Below are 22695 nucleotides of genomic sequence, written 5' to 3'. Positions count from 1 at the left end.
TTACCTTCATGAAGGAATGTAAGGTCTTTTTTGATGACAGGAAACAGGGGGATAATAGGGGGCTGTAGGTTTTGGCTGTTAAGGACGTTACGATATTTTGCCATATTCCTAGATGGATCAAACAAGTCCTGTAGATCTTGAAATAGTTTTTCATACTTGCTTGGAAGCTTTTCCCAAGTAGTTCGGAGCCTTGCAACTGGTGCCAAATTCAGGCCACTTGAAACAAAAGAAGTGCAAAGAAGTTAGAAGAACAAGAGAGAGAAACAAAAAATCGTAGAAGATTTAAAATTTTCTATGGTAGAAATACCACATAGCCAGAATACATAAGCATGGCAGTATCAATAAAATAACAGAAATTTAAATAATTCTTTTTGCCAGCACATATTACAGAAGATCATTTTTTATAAAAGCTATAAAAACTGGAGATATCTTCATGATGCAACCATAAACAGAAAAAAGTTACACTTGGATGAGTAATTAAACCTTAAAGAGGATATGTATTTGTTACTTAAGAACAGTGTCTAAGACTATCATAATCTAAGTACCTCAGGACGATCACTTACTTCCAGATTAACAAACTGGCAGAAAAACCATCTTCCACCTATGATGATGTTGAGGTGGTGACAGCACACCGACCCACCTTCTTTCTGCAATAATCCTTCTGACTTTGCTCTTTCAGGATGAAATTTTGTAACACTCTCTATAACCGAGGTTATTCTCAAGCTGTAGCTGGTGCAAACCCCCTTTTTCCACTGTAATGACATTGACTATCTTGCTGTTAATTTCTACCTGGTGGGAAAGTCTGACACCTAGAATCTTTCCTTCACTGAAGTTTTTCCTAGCAGAGAGGTGCTTTTACTTCTCCTTCAGATTGGCTGAAATAGCTGAACAAAATCTCAATATTTTGATGTCTCAGAGATGCTGACTGATCATCAGCATGGATTCTTGACTTTGGAACTTGCCTCATTTGCTGAATAGTATTCAAACCTACTCATTTTTTTTCCTACTCACAGTAAAAGTGTCACATTCAATCTGTTGACTGAATGTCAAGATGATGACAAGACCTTGTGTCAAAGACAGTGATAACACTGTCAGTTTACCCCAACTTACTTGAGCTTTTTCATAAGAAACAATATAGGGGAATTGTTTGTTTTTGTTTGGGTTTTAAAGAAAGTGTATAAACATAGACATTAGAGTTTTCTCCCTCCCTCCCTTCTCATTCCAAAACTAAGAAAGGTTTTCTGAGACTTTCAGTACATTTTAAAATTCTTATTACAAGATCTTAATTTACAGACTATATTTGGGCATTACAGTCTGTCATTGATTATTTTCAGAGTTCCATGAAAGAAACTGCTAATACAAAGAAAACAAAATGCAACATATTATGGCTGAATGAATTTAAGATATTGGGCAGTAAGACAAAAATGAGTTGCTTTGGGAAAATTAGCCCATTCATTTGCAACAATTGTGTGGTTTTCCTGTTGTTTCTTTTGGTCTTTGTCCTTAAATAAGTGCATTAGTTTCTCTAGTGCCATGTTCACCTTGCCACACTATCTTGAGCAGTAATTACGTAACAGTAGCATTTCAAACAATATTTCAGCAAACATTTCAAATTACGGAAAATGCCCTCCTTAGCAAACTGCCAAGCAGACTGTTGATGTTAGCAGAATAAACTGGTTTACTCTATTAAGTAAATTTTAAGACTAAAGTAAGACTTTACTTTTTACTTAGAAGTACAATTATTAGAGGGCAGTACCTAATGATGGCAAACATCGAGTTGAAGTTCTTGCATTCTCTGCAGTGCAGCGCTATCTTAATGAAATGCTTAATGATCTTCATCCTTTTCAGCTGGTTGGTTTCTCTCAGAATCTCAGAAGCCACCCAGAAGGTTTCTTGATTTATCACCTCTTCAAACCTTTTTAGATTAGTGCAACCTGTTTTTGATTTGAGTTTAAACAAGTCATCTATGTATTCCGTGGGTTCAATATTACGGAAGAGCTCAAAGTTCCTCATGGAGAGTTGGGTAGCCACCTCAACAGTACTGAGCTGTAGTAGGGAAATTTGGCTTTCCCTTAATAACTCTTGGGCATCTTCATCTGAACAAAGGGTTTCTGTTTCCATGTTGTTCTTCAGGTAATACCTGTAAAAACAAAATTCAGAAAAAGATATAATATAGATATAGTATACTCAGATTAGTGCTGAGAGTTACAGCAATGATCCAGATGGAATCTGAGAATGAAATTAACTTCACCAGGCCTAGGTATTAATGAGACATTGCATAAGCAGCAATGTGTTGCAAAGAAACAGAACATGAAATAATTAAGTAATACTCTTAAACAAGATTTTGACTTGATAAACTGGCATCATCAGCTTTAGCTCAGTCTCCGTCTTACCTGCCACTCAGCTGTATCCTGTCGGCAAGCTTGGAGAGCTGATCAGGGAGCCTCCTTTGCTTGATGACACCCTCAGGTGTGACAGAGACCTCGCACAGTGAATAGGCATCAGGGGTTGCAGTCAGAGCAAACTCCCTGATGGCCTGGACGACCACTTCCTTCGCCGTGGTGTCCTTGCTGATCATTATGTAGCGACTTTGCTGGTCTGCCTTGAAAACCCGCAGGACTTGGTCTGGCAAGTCTGGAAAAAATTACAAGCAAGTCATGCAATTAGTAAGCAAAGAAAAATAAAAACTCAATGGTATAAGAATGAGCAAGTCACATTGAGTTTAATTATTAGTGTTATCAGTTTTTACTTCAGTAAAAGTCCTGATGAAAAGCTAGGCTCTTACTGATAAAGAATATCTTCAGTAAAAACTAGTTCTATAAACATCCAGGAAAAGAAGCTAGTTAGGCTATAAATAATACAAAATATTATAATATTTTCAAAGTTTAACAAACTAATGAGCATGAATATATTGAAATCCAAAGCCATTGATCCACTGAATTTTGGTAGTTATCACTCTATTATTAGGAAAAAAAAAAGATAAATGAAATTATACAGGTATCCATCACTGGGTTTATTAACCTAAGGTATTTTTAACTGACAAGTATTTCAAATAATTTAATTTCTTCCCTCTGATAGAAATAAGCTTTTCTAGTTTTGTGAGGCATGACATCTACTCATTTTTCTTTAATAAAAATAATTCATTTTTCTATATTAAAGCAGTCATACAAGCAAGAAAATATATTAATAACAAGAAGCCATCTAAATGAAGGCTTCTGAAATTACTGTGATGAAAAAAGAGTGGAAAAAAACCTGCCAAGTGAAAACATTCACTTTAGTACAACTAGAGGATTTTTTGACAAGACCTGAATGTGCATAACATGTATTCAAGTTACTACAAAAAGATCTATTCAGCAGCAGAAATCCTGCGACAAAAGAACAGAACTGAACACCTCCCCACTGCTCTTGCATGTTTCCAAAATAATAATTTGGAAAGCATTAAGATGAATCTCTCTGATATGAGTTCATTTACATGCCACAAAGGCTTTTTAGGCTTAAATATATTATTTTTCAAATTTTGTGCAACTAAGCCTGTAACTTTGAAACTCACAGTAGTTTTTTGCAGCTTGAGAAGCACTAATACTAGAACACACTAATGCTGTCTGATTATATCATCAGTTACACATAAAGGATATCATTACAGGCCAGCTTTTAGCCCTTCCTAAGCATTTGAGTCAAATGCACAAATATTTCACAACCAGCAAGCCAATTTTGCCTTTTATCACCAACTCTACACTGACCCATCTTCCTTCAGTAATTAGTTGAAGAAGGGTACAGAGCAGAATATCTTCTGAAATATTTTCTGCATTTTTTGATATCTGGAGGAAGGCAGATGCCAAAGACACAGGCTTTTGGAGATGTTAAAAACCAGACCCTTCTCCAGATCTTGCTGCCTCTTGCTGTTACAGAAATATTTGCCAAAGAAATGCTGTGAAGTTGAGAAGCTACTGTAAACAATACCAAGGTGAGAAATTGTTTAACAGTCCCTAGAAATAAAGTGTTTTGTGCAACAAGAGAATAACCTGCTCTGCTGGGTCACTGAAATCAATATGAAGAAATGCAGAGGACAGCAAATAGGAGTCCCATCTTTGCCCTGCATTTTAGCACCCAATTTCTCAGGCTGCCTACCCATCAGAGCTGTGAGGAAAAGCTCTACACAGAACACACAGACGTCTGCTGGCAAGTGAAATGATTGCAGCTATAGCAAGGGTAGCAAGTAATTCAGCCCACTAATTTTTAAATAAAACACTTGAAGAGAATCATAATCACCCCCCTTCACTGGTTTTCGAAAAGGGAAACTGGAGTGGCAGGCTGAAGAAGGCAATGCTGTGTGATAGGAATCTATTCCCTTAGAAAGACTGTGAGGGGAAAGAAAAAATACCAGTGACTGGCAGTTCATCATTACTCTATTATTTTGACTTCCAATCAAATAGCAAAGGCAGCACAAGAAAAGAGAAATCAAAGTGCTATTGAATTTTTAAAAATAAACCTTTAAAAGTATATTTGAGACAGCCTGATCCAATCAGAAGGGAAACTAAAATGACTCCTTGCAGATTTCAAGCTGTTCACACTTTCTCCTCAAAGACTACTCTTCTAAAAGGAGCAAGTTGTTTTATTTTTTATCCTGAGGGATATTTCTCAAAGCCTCAAAGGACAGCTGCTCTACCCATTTCTCTTTCTCCTCCAGTGCATTCAATTTCTTGCAAGCTGCCTCCATTTCCATCTTTAATTTAGACCAAGGTAGTAAAAGGAATTAAAACTGCAGGCTTTAATTTTTTCAAGTCTTGAAATATATAGAGATATAATTCAACATTTCTATATACAATGCAGCCATCTCTAAAGTCCTTAAGGTTTATGATTTCCATTTCCAGCCCCCTTTTCCTTCCTTTCCACTCAGGAAAAGAAAAATTGCCTTAGAATTACTAAGGCAAAATACTCAGCGTGTGGACATTCAGGCAAATTTTAACAAAAAAACCCCAAACAAAACCGACCCAAACAAAAACAACAATTTTTTTTAAATGAGGAAGAAATACATTTTCTACAAAGACACAGAAAAATTGTTAAAGCATTGGAGGGATGGCATTACATCACACTGAGCTCCTTCCCTCAATGCAAAATGCAAACAGTTGAACCTTATTAATTTATTAAGCTTCTCTGAACTCCATCTGTAAATGAAAGCTCTTTAGGCCTGCAATGGCTTTCCTTCTCATTGAAGTTTGTCCGAGCTGCTTGAGTCAGCAATGCCCATAGCTCTGCAATTTGGCCACCTGCTGCAGTTAGCATGAGCACTTTAATTACCTAGAACTGTCTGGTCTAGGTAAGTGGCAAGCTAGAGAAAGGAATTTTCATCCATTTCCCATTTATAGTAAAAGTCCTGATGAAAAACCATGCTCTTACTGATAAAGAATAGCTTCATGGTGTTGGACACTAGTCACTGGAGAAAATACAAAAAACATGTCCACCTTCCAAGTCTCTCAGGATCAATCTTAGGCACTGGGGGAAAAAGCACAAACCACCTCCTTGCAATCTCCTCTAGCCCTAAAACACCTGACATGAAGTAAGGTTCAATATCACAGTTTCAAGCACTATGGTTGCATCAACTTGGTCAGTGTGTAGGTTGATATTTCAGCAGCATTCCTTTAGCTAATCCCTTAGGTATTATTTCAAACACCTCAGTCTTAGGAGGGCACTGAATTTTCTACTTTTGAGTAATTCTCTAAAGATTAGGCCAAAATAATCAAGTGTCTGCTGAGCTACCATCACTGTATCCTGCTCCAAAAGCTATATTTTAATAGCAAAGACTTGGATACTTAACTCAGGAAAGGTTTCCCACTAAGAGCCTTCTTGCAGCCAGATAAGAGCCCAAATCCCAACCCTACCAGGAGCTCCAGCTAAACCATTTTTATAAGATAAGGCTCTCAAGTTTCTCATAGTCTCCCCCTATTTCTCCCTCATTCACTCCTGTGCTTTGATCCTCTCGAAATGTGTTCATTTTTTATCTATTTCAGAAAGGGATTTTATATTCAAAGAATTTGGCATACAGCTGTAGGGCAGGATGACTAACAAGAAACTTTAAAACTGTCCCTTACAAATGTAGTATAAATTATATAAGTCTGTTCAGAAAAAGACTGAAATACAAATTTTGTGTCCCAGCCCAATATCCTTTCCCTTTACTATGAGCTAATGATCTGCTATGCCATTTGAAAATATTGCAGTCTTGAAAACAATGATCCACCAAGACAAATTATGAAATACCAAGCAAAACAGGTTTTTACTGACCAGGAATATTCAGTCAGTAAGAAGCACTCTGTATACAGCATGCATGAAAAACAGACATCTATTATATGTGGGTAAAGTATATTGCAGCAGATGTAATAAATCCTCACGCATGAATATGTGGCAAATTTTTGTATGACAGCAAACAGTTAATAAAAACTCACATGCCTCTTCAGACTCTACAAATCCACACACAACAAAAAAAACCCCAAAAAACTGAACTATGAGAGGAAATTAAAAGGTTAGGAACTACAATAAGAAAAGGATCCTTACCTGGAGTAGTGTTAAAGTCTAAGATGCGGTGATGAGACTGCAGCAGGTCAGGATTACTGGATGACAGGGTTCCACTGACAGGTAAAGCAGGAGGAATGTGCTTTGACTGCCTCAGTCCCACAATGCTGTCATCCTGAGACTGGCCAATTCCAATGTCACTGCATCCAGAAAGAAATAAAATCAGGACTTACAGACATTCAGAGATTGGCTATATTAGAGGAATGGCAGTGATGTCTCTACTGCTGCATTTTTATACTTTCAATTGTTTATACAGAAATTGCTATTTAGAAGTCAAACTTCTCCAGAAAACAGGACCTGCTTTGTGAACAGTCCACGCAGAGTGACTTGATTTGCTCGTTCACACTGCCAGAAGATGCTCACCACTAAGCACTGAGGAGTTGCTAGGCTCATTTTTTAAATTATTTCGGCCAATATGTTCATTCAAAAGGTGGTATGCACCTCACCATCCTATCACCCAAACTTTGACTAATACTGCTGCCCCTCAGTGCTGTTTTCAAGCCTGGACTTCATAGATTTTTTTACTCCATCAGAGACAGGATTTGCAACTATATTTGTGATATACTGTAGCCATGCTATATAAGATCTTTCAACAGACGGATGAGAGAGGATAATTTGAGATAATTTGGTTTTGCCACCCTGTATCACTTGTCTGAGTTTCTCTCCACTCTGTGTGACTGAAATGATACCAGGTAAGGCTAAGCTAAACATACACACTTGGGTGCTAGAAGTATCCACTGCAAAGTACCTGGCAGCTGTAAATAAAGTATTCTGTGATAAAGGTGAAGTGTTTTATCCATTAAATTTTGTAAGGCAGGGTCCCATAGGAGATCAGCAGTGCTAGATGGATCTGAGACAGAGCTATCATCATGTTATAGTAGGCACCGATTTACTTATTGCTTTTGAGTTGATAATAACGTGAAGCAGAACACCAGCCACAAGACGTAGAGCTGGAGACAGCCATTGAACTTTTCTCTAAATATACAGAACAAAACCCTTAATAAAATACTCAGAGGGTGTAAAATGTTGAATAGCAGTCATTATAGAAAAGCATTAAAAATGTAGCAAGTATAGGCAAGGCCTCTCTAAAAGCCAAGCACATCTAAATCTGTATCTACACATTTAAATAAAGCATAAACCAGAATTTAGACTTCATTGCAAACATTACAACTAAGCCAGTCTAGTAAATTAAATGATGCAACACAAATGACCACTTGTACACTAATATTGGGCACTTAAGCCTTTGTCTCTATCCACTCTTGGAAAACCTAAACAGAAGTAATAAAAGCTAGATAATTACCCTGATAGCTGTTACAGCAGCAATATCCCTTTGTGCTTCCTGGTGAATAACTCTACACTGTGCACTCTCGTACCACTTCCATAGGTGCTATGAATTGAACAGTAGTCTGGAAAGCTAGAACAGTGTCTGAGCACTAAAGACACATTTTTAATGACATGGACACAACTGCTTTTGAGAAGGCAGTGCATGGTATCTCTCTGTGCTGTGTTTGGGTTTTCTCACTGTTTTGCTTCTAAAAAACAGATAACTCTGTATTACCAGAACACTTTTATGAATTGTAACCTCAAGCCATGAGAGTGACAGAAACACTCAAATCCACTGGAAACAGATATAGGCTTCTCTCTTAATCAGAAGTTAAGGTGAATCTGAACATTTGTATTTTTGTACTTCCATCAAGCACAAAATACTGTGACAAGCAGTGATAACCTACTCAGCCCACAGAACCGTCCTGCTAAACCAAAAGCAAATAAGTCTTTCACTACAAAAGAGTTGCCAGCAATCAATATCAGGTCCTTCAAGCAGGAACCACTCCACATTTAAAAAAAAAAAGAAAGTAAACAAAAAACCCTGCAGCCGAAGTACCTCAAAATGTTTTCTGGTGGTTCTATACTACTATATACCAGATTTCATAAATACTGCAAACAACAGTATTTTCTCTAAATTCAAATCAAATTAAGACAGTGTGAATCTTATATTAGTAGTTTCACTTGCATTATGCATTCCTTTTGCAGTTTGCCAGTTTATATAATCTTATAGCTATCGTGTATGTTATGACTGAGGCAGCTTCAGTAAAGTGGATCAACTCTGAAAATGTTAGGTTTAAAAGCAAAAAAGTGTTTAAAATTGTGCTTGAGTTTAAGTCTTCATATAAGAAATTGGAAATAATTTACTTTACACTCAGTCTACTCTATTTTTAAAACTTAAATTAGAATCTGAGTTCTAACCTATGCAAACAAGTAATGAAGTCTAGAAATATCAGATAAAAAGAGCAACACTAAAAAAATCCAGGTCCCATGAAGATCTACTGTTAGGTAAAATATTTTTATTATGCCAATGAAAGAAGACTGTGGTTTTAAGGAAGCAGCATTTATATTGCTTTCTGTAGGTATCTGCCATGCAGGGACACAGCACATTAACTAAGAAATAACTTTGCTGTTGAATGACAAACAGGGTAGAAGGGACAATGAAATGACAGAACTATCTGAATGCTGCTTCCCTCAGAACACAAAATCCTGTGCACCCCACTGCAGGGCTGCAGAGAGGAGAGAGACAGGGGCTGCTGCTTTGTCTGGCATGCTGCTCTATGGACCAGGCAGAACTTTACCAGAGAGGGAGGTGGGAGTTGTGTTTAATCCTTTTTTGGACCAATTGAGCCTACAGACCACAAAATCACTGTGCCAGAAAAGTAAACAAAGAGCTCCAGTGCAGATTGTACCTGGAACCCAAGAAATGTCTCACAGACACTGAAGAGAAGATTTCCCTGTAGCTGCAGAGGAAATGGTGCTGTTTGCTCAGTTTGGGAAGTTATTTAACCTTATTGAACTAAACAGCAGGACTGAAGGAAGGCATCATCTCCTGCTCAAACTGATTCATCTTTGGTACTGATTTAATGTCTCATGAAGCAGACAAGCCTCCTCTAAGAGCGACCTCATTCTGGTTTAAAGATTGGCTTTGTCTGGGTACATCCTCAAGGCACTGGAGCCTTCTGCAGTCTTCAAACTCAAAAAACAGTGAACAGTTTCACCTCCTAAGCCAGCTGAGTCATGAAGTCTTTAAATGCCTACTTTAACTTAAGAGTAAATCAACTTTTCCACCCCTCTTGATTTTCTTACATGCAAAATCGTGAAACTAGGTAAAGTCCCTTAATATATTCAATGCCAGTAATTAAAAGGAAGAATGAGATGGATGCTTTTACACCATAGGGGAAAGAAAAGCACAAACACTAAAGTCTATAGCTACAGATCTCTATGCAGAAACTGTGCAGACAAAAACAACTGAATGTCAACAGGCTTTGCAGACAAACTGCTATATATAACACATAAAGCAGAGCTAGCAGAAGAAAATAAAATAGGTCAAGTTTTTCTGAATCTTACCCAAAGAGGTCCCTGCACAGAAAAAGTATAAAAATGACAGAACATAAAGGAAAAGAAATCAACATGAAAATTTTATGCAAATGGTATGAACCATAGTGACCAATGCAGAAAGACCTAAGTATGCACAGCTAATCAGAGAAACAAACATGCAAGACCAGTTAAATAAAGGAAAACATGCTAAAGACGAACAACACAAACAGAGGATTTACAGATTCTCCTCTATTGGAAAGGTACTGCCATCAATTCAACAAACAGCCATTATTTGTGTATAATAGTCTATATTAATTTAATAAATCTATTACTCAAATTCTATATATAATTTTCAGAATAGTTTTCATTTAGTAGGCAATATCTAACATCAGTTAAGCACATTTTTTAGGTAATAGCAGGGAAAAAAGCCCTGCATTTTCAGCACAAGTGTCTTTTTTCTAATTTACATGGAATAGCTTATTCCCTAGTGGGACACAGGAAAGAAAAATGCAAGAGAAAACTCATCACACAACTACCCTCTACCATTTGTTTTGCCCCCATCAATACCATTTGCCTTGGCCAAGAACCAGGTTACTATAATATCATATAAAATTCACTCTTCTATTGTTGCCAGCAATTTTCAGAACTCTATTTCTAAAATGTGTTCATAGAATAAAAGCTATCAGATAGCATATTTTGCTTTCATTAAAAAAATAAAACAAAAAACCACACACAATTCTATCAAAGAACCCAAGTTAAAATTTTAGCCTCACACTCCTTACAGCAGTACATAAAAATTCTTATACACCACTGGAACGTGGATACATTGAAATCTTAGCTCATACCAACCCTTAGCAAGTAACCTGCTTGCAGAATTATTCTGAAATAATTTAACAGTCCTCTTAAAAGAAAAAGGAAAATGACATAAAGTAGTATTTGGTCATTACTTGATCTGTAAGAAACAAAATACATCTAAATTGATGTCAGAAGATGCACTGTTAGCAGTCTATGCTTGTACAAATATTCAGAATGGTTTTTTCTGGTATTTTTTTCAGACATAAATATGATTTGTATTAATAAATAAAAAAGTTTAATCACAAATTATAAGTTCATTAGGAATTCTTATAATTTAATGCAAAGGAAACATTTAGGAGGAAATAAACTCACTTGTATGGTTTCTGAGGCAGAATGCTGATTCGAGTCTTGTCAAGTATCTTCTTTAACTTATTTCTTCCCCCAACTGTGTTGGCTTTACTCTTCTTATTTACTTTTTCTAATCCTATTACCTGCTCCACATCAACAGCAAGGTCAGGGATGGAGTAACGACTCGCCTTTTTAATATCACCGATTTTAGGCAGGTGGGGAGCACCATTTCTTTTTTCCTCTGACAACCTTGTTAAGAGTTCTTTAAAAACTGCACAAGACAGAAAAAGAGAGGTAAGCAAAAGGACAAAAATATAAAAGAAAGCTCTGTGCACCAGACCAGTTCAATATTAATCATTAAAAAAAAAGATTAGGCTATTCTGTCCATTTCAGCATTAAATTAATTTAGGTATAAGACTTCAAAAACATTTTTGCTTTTAAAAATAACATTCATTTTCTGTAGTATGAATCAGAAAAACAGCTAATTGGCCCAGCCTAGAAGAGAAATACACAGGTGCCCACATGGTTACACGGATGGTATCAACAGAAGGAATTTGACTTTTTAGTCTAAGGACAAAGGCTTCTGCAGAATAGCAGCATGTATAAAAAGATCACATTAGACAAAAGTGAGATAGAAAAATAAAAATGAGAAGGAAATTTTAAACAGAGAGACAGCAACAAAAGCTTTCAGATGGACAAGAAATTATTAGCAACAGCATCAGAAAAGGGAAACAGTAACAAAGCCATAAGGAAAATAAAGCAGGAGACTACTGAGACACCTTGGATGTTTGACAGGGCTGTTGTATCCATCTGCCAGAAATACCAAAAACCACTCATTCTCCCTCAGCTCCCTAGCAAAGAGTCATCTCTGAGGCAGAAATATCTGATAAATTTGTAAATTAGTTCTTCTACTGCATCTTTGAGCCTCAAAAAAACCCCTGACACATTTAAATAAATCATACAAAACTGAACTGGAGAGCAAGTCATGTATTCTGAGTGTTGGAGGAACTCTTCATACAAAAATGGAAAAATCCTCTGATGACTTGGTTTGTAATAATAAATAAAAAGTGATAATTAAAACTAGGGAATTGTAGAAAAACATAGCAACAATGGCAACTAACTAAGGATGAGTATTAGGGGGCTATGTATTACTGTTATTCATTAATTTTGTCCTTAATATTCTCTAATATCTAGAGGTACAACAAATTACCAAGAGACTTCAAAAGCTTGAAATAAGACACTAAAGTGGAGGAGAGTAAACCCAGCCAATAACTGTACTAATGAATAGGACTTAGATGCTGGAGACAGAAATTAGGTAAAGATAAGAAGATGCTGTTGAAAAAAGGAAACTCCTTTTGGGATTTTTGGAGAAGGAATTCTGCATGCAATACACAGAAAGTAACTGCTCTGGGACTGTACTGTAATCTGATTTCAGTATTTGCACTGGAGTCACAAGATAGAAAAAAATTAGAAAAACACTTCTGAAGAAAGGAAGAAATCAAGTTCAATCTTTAACAGAGTAAAGCAGTGCATGAGATTCAAACACCCAGTGTGAGGAGGATAGTTACAGAACTTACACACAGAGAAACAAGAACATCCGGCTAAAAAAGCATATCCAGATACATTAAGAAATATCTCTAATTATAAGAAACAACTGAAATACTAGAATCTTTACTGCAAAGAAAAAAAAAAAAGTAAACAGATTTGACTAATGACTTTTAAGACTTTTTGACCGATGACTTCTGGAGATAACCTAGGCAAACTTAAATCTTCAGTAGTACAGTGATGTGCTGTGGTGATATTCTGGATATTCTGCCCTGCTTACTTGAGATGAAGAACCTGATCCTGAAAGAGATACTCAAGGAACACATCACTAAATTGTGTAAGTAATCCAAGTACCCAGTGGTAAAAAAATCAAACCAAATCCCTAATATATTCATTACTTATGATGCTAATTGAGCTCCTGAAGCTGCTTGAAAACTCTTCCATGTGTACTTTAGTACTTGCTGGAGGGAAATATGTAGAGAACAAATACAGAGGGGAGCAAGAATCTTTTCACCTAGCTGGCAGGAAAGGTTGTAATAGTCTTGAGCTTGCTACACTTAGAGTGGGCTGAAAAACTACAAGTAAATTCAGCAGACAGAATAAAACAACTGATCAGCTGGAATGCCTGAAGAGGCTTCTTTCTTGAGAGAAAACTAAACATTTTATATACAAGCAGGTTTTTAAAGTTCGAGCTACATGGTCACAATAGTTCCTCTTAATCCAGAAACATACACTTGTGAGAAGGAAGTCCCTTCATGTAAATCTCTACTCATAAATTTTTCTTTGCCATTATGAACAAAGATATTTTAGGACCTTCATGTTTGCTTTTTCTATTCTCTCCAGTACAAAAGAGTTTCAAACAAAACTATTTTAAACTATTAAAAAAATTTAGATCTCTATCAAAAATAGAATGAGCAATGCAGACAAACTTACCAAATAAATTGGTTTTCACAGTGATAGACAGATGAGTGTTATTTCTAAGGATCTCCATGGCTTTTGTCAACTGAATGTTTTCAAAGTTTTGACCATTCACTTCCAATATCTAAAATTCAAACAAGTTTGAAAAATTTTCATGTAGTGAAGAGAAAGGAAGCAAAAAAAAAAACAAAACCAGGGGAGAGGCAATGGAGGAACACATTTTAAAATTACATACCTGGTCTCCACGTTTCAAGCCTGCTTCTGTAGCTTTGCTACCAAAATCTACACTGTCAACAAAGATTCCAAATCCCTTTTCTGACCCTCCCAGCAAGATAAAAGGCAAAGGGGCTTCTCGAGATGGCTTTGTTAATGTTATCAATCTTCGTTTAGCTTTAGCAGCACAAGCAATATTTAACAGCCTCAAATGTCCACCCATTTTCTATAAGAGAAAAGCACAGTAAGTTATATATAACAACAGCCTGGCTATTCCCTGTTATCCCAAGTTGTCAGAAAAAAACCCTCACTCTTACCTCCCTCTCCAAATTGTTCTCAAATTCTTCCAGAAATCGAGTCATAGCAGGATCTCCTTCAAAATCATTGAAGTGATTGTTCACCCACAACAATACTACCCGTGTAACCTGAAAATTCATCAATATTACAAGTTATAAATTCTGCTGGAATAATCAGAACAACACTACTGCCAAGTCCTTTAAAAATACTGGTCATTAAGGGCCCTGTAAATTTTCACTGAAATCTTAAATAATACATATATATATATATATATATATATATACACATCCAAATCAAACTTCACTAATATGCAATTATATATCAGGAGAATAGAAAAAATTAAGTATCATAATTGCTTTCACTTGTATAAGCAATTGTATGCTGTATTTCATAATGAATGCTGCAAGTCAGAAAACACTGGCTGTATCAAATTTTATTAATAAGAAATAGTGCACACAGGTAGAAGGCAACAAGGTAGATCCATTTCTGACTTATAACAATTTCCTGTTCATGTACATTTCCAAATCTGCTTAGTTCTCCAAGCACAGGATCACAAAGCTTACAATACAGTCTAATAATGGCCCTTGAATCTCCTAAGTCTTTAGATGTGCCACCATTAACTTCATTTTGCATTTAGCTCTGTAAAACAGCTCCTCTATGTTTAGAGAGGCAGGAAAAACAAGATATTGCAAGAAGCAGGAAAGATGTTTTAACAGCAATTCCTTTCCTCAGAGCCAATCTTTCCATTTACTCCTCCTTTTTTCCTTCCACCAGCTATTCCCCCCAAGCAATTATGATGATAGAGTTGAGAAGAATCTTAACTGGTACTTTACAGTTTCTTAGGAAAAAATCTGAAGAAATACTATTAATTAATAGTAATGAAGGTAAAGCCACAAAATAAGACCAGCATTTTTTAAAACTATATGCTTTTACTCTAATATTCTTCTTTTAGTATGTGATTTGACCTGGAATATCAGCAGCACTTGTCCTGACAAAACACAAGTATTTTGGTGTCTTGAATTAGTATTGATTAATGCTATTTTTAAAAAGTTGCTGAATCCCAAACAGTTGTGCCACTCAATGCTACCTCTAAAAATACAGCTGCATTTCTTCTTTTATGCTAGGAAAGTAAATCAGTAGGGATAAATCTCTAAACATTTCAAAACCTAACACTTAAGAACAAAGTCTCACACAATTTAAAAGTCTCATACTAATTTTAATTAGTGCTAACCCCCACCCATTCTTCGTGTCTGCACAAAATCCAAACCTCTGCAGCCCCATGTGCCAAAGGTCTGACACCAGGCATGCAAAACCAATCCTTGCCACCCTCAAAGTTTCTAAGTAGTTTTCCTTTTACCCCAGAAAGGAAATTAATTCAAAAGTGCTGAAATTAATGACCAAACTAACCAAGTACTTCAGAACTCCTCAAGTTCAGATTTCAACTGAAGGCAACTAGCCAGCTCTACATGTGCAGCTCCCAGCCACAGGAAAATACTTGAGATTTCTGCACCTTTGAAAATGAAGATGAACTTCATTCCTGTTAAACAGTTTTGATATTTTTCATTACTGTGGATGACACTGGAAGATCCAGACAATGTCTGGTTAAATTTAGGGTAACTGCAGATTATTCAAATTGTCTGGGAAGTTGCAAGCTGTACCACGCAATGTATTTTAAACTACTGCGGTGACAGCTTCACTGTCAATGCTGCTTTTGGAGTTGGGACTTACTCATCTGCACCCAGAGGACACTGAGATAGGAGGAGCTGAATTCTGACTTCCAGAGGAATGCCATTACTTGTGTCACAAGTCAGGAACAGCATTAGAAGAGGATTAAAGCTGTAAAATCAAATAACTTGCTGCAGGGCAAAATCATTGCTAAGGCTGGATGTCCAGTGTCCCACTCTGAATGCTCCTGACTACTCATCATCCCCAGGAAGTTTTACTCACCCCTTTCACTCCCTTTACTGTCTATCAGCACCCAGTACAAAACAGCCAAAATCTTCCAGATTCCTCATTCCCTACTTGCTTATCTCCACTTGTCCCAAGCTGTTCTCTGCCTCCTGACTTTCTGTCAGTGCTGCTGGAGGTCAGAAAAGGTTGGTTATTGAGGCAGCAGAACAAAGAGCTGTTCTGTCTTCAGACTGGTACAAGCAACTGTGGCTTGTATCATGCTGGCTCATGCTTTTAGAGGTTGAGGGGATTGTCCATTGGAGAACAAGCAACATAACTTTAAAGATGAGCTCCAATACTGTAACTCTGAGCAGTATCAGCTGCGAAGCCTACCCTCTGTCATATATAAGACCCTTCCTTCAAGGCACAGCTATACTAACATTTCTGGAAGAAATACACAGATTTAAATAAAAGCTGAAAACCAAATGTCTCTTTCATTGTACTTATATCATTCCCATGGTTTCAAATTTATAAAAAAAAAGGGCATCTGGAAATTTTTAGAATTTTTTTAGCATACAAAAAAGTTGCATACAAGAGAAAATAAAGCAATAGATTTTGAAGGATGATAAAGCCTCAATGGCCAGTGTGCCAAGACTGGATGTGCCTTATTCTTCCATCATGGAAATTCTGTTTAGGGAAGAAGATATCTGATTGCTTTCTTGTGTTTGGGTTGGGCTTGGTGGCTTTTTTCTTAATGCTACATAAAGCACAACAGATTCTTAACAATGCATGAATGTCCTATTCTCCTTTAAAAAAAAATCATGTTTGCCACATTGAATTAACTAGCAATATGTACAGAAAACACAAAACTTATCATATGCTCAAACTTGGAGACACAATAAAATTCTACTGAATTACATTAAATAAAAATACAATTGGAAAAAAATATTCCTGTATACCTGTAAGCAATTAAGTTGTAAAAACACAGCAAGGTAAAGCATGGGCAATTTACCTTGCATGAACACAGTAATATTTAAACAAAATAAGGGGAAAAAATGTTCTTAGTTTTAGCCATATATTCTGCCATTAAAATATGTCACCAGCTATTTGTATCTTATTCAATTTAGTCATTCTCTCTAAAGCATATTTTATTCTTATTTCTTATATTTCAATGTGAATGGTAACAATACATGATTCATGAGATTTTCACCTTATCCCTGAGGCTGGGGTCATTGAACCACTCCAACAACTTCTTGCCCACTTCCATTGGGCTGGAAAGAAAGGTCCTATACGTCAACAGGAAGTCTTCTATAAATGTTGGGTCTACCACAGAGTGCTCTTCCACCAAATGCATTGTTAACCTTTCAGCTGTTCCCTATTGATAGCAAAAAATTGAAAAATCATACTTATTAACACATTTTCAACACATGCAAATTTGTTTTCTTGTAACATACTGAATGAATGAAGATTCATCACACTAGAAATACTGCCATCCATTAACTGATGTGCTAAGCAAACACAACAGCTTGACCACTGTATTAAGAAACGTAAAAAAAATTATGTAATTAAGCTGTATAGAAATCACCTAGTTGTCAACATGCATAATTATTTTTAAAAAATCTAGAAATATTAACAGTCCATTTTCAAATATTTACTTCTACAATATACACCTCAACTGATCCTGGCCCTAACTTGCCAAGTTGCGAGGTTTGCAGAACACAGACTTTTTCAAGAGACACTCTCTTTTCCTCTTACCTTGATGACAATGTGGCCTTTCCTCGTTCCAGTGCGGTCCAGCTCCCTGTGCTCCTTCACCATCACAATCTCCCCTTCCTCCTCCACCTTCTGCATGTTCTTTTCCACTTGATTGAGGATGCGGCAATAATCTTGCTGGGCTATGCAAACAAACTGGAAAAATCATCACACACCAGCGTTGAATGTTAAATCTTCAGAGGAGCATTTAGACTTAAGGTGCAAGTACTCAATCAACAGACAAAATAAAGTAGCTCCTCAACCTGCAGTGAGCCTTTCCAATAGTTTTTGTCTTTCCAGCAGTTCAGCCTTACCAAGCAGATGAACAGACAGGCACAGCACTGCCACTACAATCCTGCATTTGAGGAGACCAAGATCCATCAGAGCAATATGATTTAGCATTCCCAGCCATTCTCGTTCAGCTGCTCTGACCTCCCCACTGCTGTAGATGAAAGCCCAGCTCTTTTGTGGTATTTAGAAGAGTTAAGTGAAAACCCAGCTTTTATTTTTTGTGGCTATTGTTTTGGTAAATAATCTTGTTTTTTAATAGCTATTTTATTGAAGTCAATTAGTAAGAAAAAGAACATTTATTCAATTAATTAGTGCAGGCACGAAGAAAGAAATTATTTCTTGGCTTAAAGCATACAACAGGAAAATTATTTTCTACAATCATCAGTTCAGCCAAGAATAAGTGCAAGAATAAATATCTTAGGAATGTTCCTAATACCCACACTATGCAAATATAATTAAGACCAACCATAACAAATTGGAAAAAAACTACATTGTACACAAATTATTATATGCTTATCTCTTTTGGGGGGCAAGATTAAACTACCTTATTATATGAATCCGGGTATTTAACTGAAAGAAACAGTGTTATTTATGGTTGAAAAGTTGTTAAATCCTTCTGTACAGACTTAGGACAATGGCCCAAGAATCAGAGACAGTATTTTCTCTTTAAATTCATTTACACATCATTTCATTTTTCCAGCAGCTAGTAGCAGCTGAAACAGAAGTTCCACAGTTTGGATTTGCTGAAAATATTACTCTAATGAGAAACCATTTATGCACATTTTGGGAGTTAGATGGCCAAGCTAAACCAGGTGACTCTATGAACACACATTTTCACCCCTTTCAAAGGTCATCTACTTGAAGCTAATTAGCCATCAGGACCAAGCAAAATGCTTAATTCACCCACGGCTATGCTATAATTTTCTGGATGGGAATAAGCAAATAACAACCATATAACCAGATTCAGCCAGTAGTTTTATGCTATGAAAAGCATTCTTTACATCTGACTGCTTGTATTACAGCAAACATCAAAGCTTTTTCCTTGAAAGGTCAGATTAGCCAAAATTAGATCTTTCACTCAAACCACAGGACATAAAGTTTGTATTCCTCTGATATTCAGAAGCTGAGTTGAGTAAGGAAGAAAGGCTATTAGCTGCAGAAGGGAAGGAGCCTGTCATGGCTAATGGACCTTGAGATCCTCCCAAGGAACAGTGAAAGCAGTGGATGCACGGCTGGTGGCCCTCGCCTTCTGGAAACAGTATGTAGACAAATATCTTCATGCAAAATGATCCTTTACCCTGAAAAAGATAACTCCATTTCCCAGACTGTGGGTATGCAGAAGCCACATTGCCCAACTACTGTCTGGGGTTACCCACTGGATATTTTACATGTATTCAGTTTAAAATAAAACTGGGTCTCATTATTGAGTTGTATGACACCTGTGTGGGTGTGAATTTGCTTGTACCACAGACACTCTACCTGGCAGTCATCCACTTTGGTTCTCATCACTCCTTTCATGTATTCCTTTTCCATAGTGGGGGAAACACCAAAACTGTTCCCCATGCACAATATCTCTGTTCTTCCATCAGGGTATGTCACCTCCACAGAGCCATTCAAAATGACTGACCAGGAATCCAGCTACAAATCAAATATTGCAGGATATGTGAAGACCAAATCAGTTAACATTTTAAAATCATACTATATAAATACAACTCTCACAATTGTTCTAAGGCAAAATTTATTTTCTAGCACCTATTAACAATTTAATAAGCTAATTTTCCTTAAATGTACAGCTATTTCCAGCTCAAGAAAACTGGGATCTTAAGCTCATCTTTACTATTAAGAGGTAATGAAAGACTGTGGAAAAAGAGATAAAGGAAGTTTTAAAACAGCACTTGAACACTGAAATAAAGTCCCCAGATGAGCTCAAATAGGCAGGAAGCATTTAGTACAATACAGAAAATGCTTTCTGGTTTTATTGCTTAAGAAATGTGTGAGCGCCTAAACAAAAGCTTTCAGAAAATCCAGAACAAAAAGAGTTCTGATTTACCTGAATGTTGCTTTTTTTCTCTTTTTTTTTTTTCTTTTTTTTGTTAAGTAACAAAAGAGGATCTTAACCGTGTGGAATCGGGATGTTTGGTATAATAGGAGAGTCAAAAGCAACTGCTACTGACCTCTTCCCCATCGTTTAGTACAATAGTTCCTGCTCTCTCCACAACTGCAAACACCATCACAGCACAGAGTTCTCTCCTCACTGACATTGTCATGTTGGCAAAAGCAGGCAATTGATGCATGAATTCCAGTAGTTGTTCTGAAGGAGAAAAAGCCCACTGAGTCGTGCATGTCAAAACAACAAAGCACAGTAAAGACAGCTCTTCAGCAAGATGCCTGAGGCTGCTTAAGCTAAAATGCTGCACAATCGTTTCTGTATACTAATAAATCATGTACAGTGGCCTGTTTTAATTACTGGGTATTTTGTAGACACAGACTGGCTGGTCATATCATCAATAGAAACCCTGCAAAGTAAAAGTCAGCATAATGGAAGGATTGTAATGTAACCAAGAGCTCTGAATACAACCAATGATATTTTTAATACCGCAGTCAGGGAAATAATTTCATTGTGACTAGGACTATATAAAACACAGCAAGACAAATGTCACAAAATTGAGCAAGTTGTTTGGTAAAGCCAACACCTCCTAGTCTAGGCTTAACAGTAAATTGTACTTGATCATTGTCTGGTGGTTTCACCAGAAAGTTCCTCTCAGATGGACCAGACAGGATTACTGGATTACTGTCTTAAAGGTGACTGCTGCTGCTCTGTCTTCTACCTGCACTTGAGTTACACTTGTACTCAACAGTGAGCTTCCTGTATTTTCATTTTTTATGCTGTTCATAACTACAGAACTTAATTTTAGCAGTCCTGCCAAGTGATTATATGCCCCAAAATCGTTTTTTCATCCAGTTTGATCTAAAATGTCTACTGAAAGAGTTCAATAGGACCCCGTATTTTCTCTATTTTTTTATTTACTGTGAATTACAGAAAGGTTGTGGTTAAAAGGGACTTCCAGAAGTCATCTGGTCAAACCTAGCTGCTCAAGCAAAGCCACGTTAGAGTCAGTTTCCCAGGAACACATCCAAACACCTTTTGAATATCTTCAAGGAGGAATACTGACACCGCTCTGATAACCTCTCCCAGTCCTCAGTCTCAGCAGAAAAAAAGCATTTCCTAGTGCTCTGATGGAGCCTACTGTGTTTTAGTTTGTGCCCTTTGTCCTCTCACTGGGCACTACTGAGAAGACCCTGGCTCCATCATCTTCACACCCTCAACCCATGGTATTTCTATACATTAATGAGATCCCCTGAGCTTCCTTCAGGCTGAAGAGCCCCAGCTCTCTTAGACTTTCCTTGCATAAGAGATGCTCTAGTCCCTTAATCATCTGATAATCAACCTCAATCATCATTTAGTCATACTTCAATAAAATAAAAATATCTCCCCCAGTGAAAGAGATTAGATTAAAATTTGGATTCTAGTTCTGCTTTGCTTTCAATGTGTTTACTCGTATGTTAACATAGCAAATTAGTTTGATTAGATGCACATTTATGTTAAGGTTTTAAAGGCTCCAATGTTTGCAACAAATGTCAAGTCACAATGTCACAACTGACAATTAAAAATATACTGTGAGAAGCAGTGCTAACATTAATGTCACCCTTGCCAAGGTTCTGTTCTCCAGTTTTCAATGACATCTCCTTCATAAACCTGCTCTGATATCAATTAGAAGCTGAAGCTTGAGATCAAAAAGGCCAGCAAGTAATAGGTTTCACTCACATTATATGCATTTTCTTTAATTGTTCACATTATATATATACTTATACAAAAACAATAACAATAAACACTAACCTTATCAATTACAAAGGCCAATGATTAAAATAAAACTCCAAGCTCAAAAATTTAGTTTTTGGGGGTGAATAAGAACATATTTGACAACATTTTACTACATTGCAATACTTACCAATGTCATCATCTGTCCTGTCTATTGGGTCTTTCTCCAAGCAGTCTCTTACAATATCCCTACTCATCAAAGGATCTGATGCCCTTTCAATGTCTTCTTCATCATCATCATCCTCAGAATCCACAGCTGTCTCTGGCAATCCACTGAGATCCATATCACCAGCCTCACTTTCTGTAGCCTAATTAGTGCATAAACAATTAGAAAACATTCAAATATGTTATTTACTGCTGCAGTTTCCTGGTTAAATGTACAGAGATGAATTCTAACATCTAGCAGATGACCCAAATTTATTCTATATTTTTATATTGCTTTTTTCTTTTTATATCTTTTTAAAACAACTAACAATTTATCAGTCCAAACCCACTGTGTTTAAATATGACTTTTAACATTTGTTTCAATCAGTCACACAAACAAAGGGTTCAACAGACATTACTTAATCTGTGGGTCTTGGGGGGATTGAAGGCTCTTGCATTTCAAGCAGCAATGTCTTGAACTGTTAGCTGAATATAATTTTTTTCAATAAACAGTTTTCATTTGACAATTTCTGTGCTCACTCCAAATTTACAGACACTTAGGAAAGCAGCATAATTTTAAACAGACAGTTTGGGGAAATAAAAACAGCATCAGAATGCTACAGAAATTTTGCTATCTCTTAGTCACCTAGGACTGTACTTTTGTTTTACAATTCCAGTTGAACGTGGTTAAA

General features: G+C 36.6%; 1 protein-coding gene across 7 annotated transcripts in view; it reads right to left on the bottom strand.

Moving 5' to 3' along the window:
- RAPGEF2 (Rap guanine nucleotide exchange factor 2) overlaps positions 1-22695 on the bottom strand; it is a 185028-nt gene that overhangs the window by 15574 nt on the left and 146759 nt on the right. For all 7 annotated transcript variants that reach the window (XM_059470295.1, XM_059470297.1, XM_059470296.1 and 4 more), the window contains 13 exons: positions 21990-22167; positions 20154-20290; positions 19459-19617; positions 17692-17844; positions 17147-17311; positions 14067-14174; positions 13772-13975; positions 13552-13660; positions 11098-11344; positions 6550-6707; positions 2394-2634; positions 1757-2140; positions 5-216 (listed from right to left, as the gene is read on the bottom strand). In XM_059470295.1, the coding sequence (XP_059326278.1) occupies positions 5-216; positions 1757-2140; positions 2394-2634; positions 6550-6707; positions 11098-11344; positions 13552-13660; positions 13772-13975; positions 14067-14174; positions 17147-17311; positions 17692-17844; positions 19459-19617; positions 20154-20290; positions 21990-22167 (2455 nt within the window). The remainder of the gene's footprint in view (positions 1-4; positions 217-1756; positions 2141-2393; positions 2635-6549; positions 6708-11097; positions 11345-13551; positions 13661-13771; positions 13976-14066; positions 14175-17146; positions 17312-17691; positions 17845-19458; positions 19618-20153; positions 20291-21989; positions 22168-22695) is intronic.

Source organism: Ammospiza nelsoni, chromosome 4 (genome assembly GCF_027579445.1).
Source record: "Ammospiza nelsoni isolate bAmmNel1 chromosome 4, bAmmNel1.pri, whole genome shotgun sequence".
NCBI classification, from domain to species: Eukaryota; Metazoa; Chordata; class Aves; order Passeriformes; family Passerellidae; genus Ammospiza; species Ammospiza nelsoni.
This window is presented reverse-complemented; position numbering and strand designations above follow the sequence as displayed.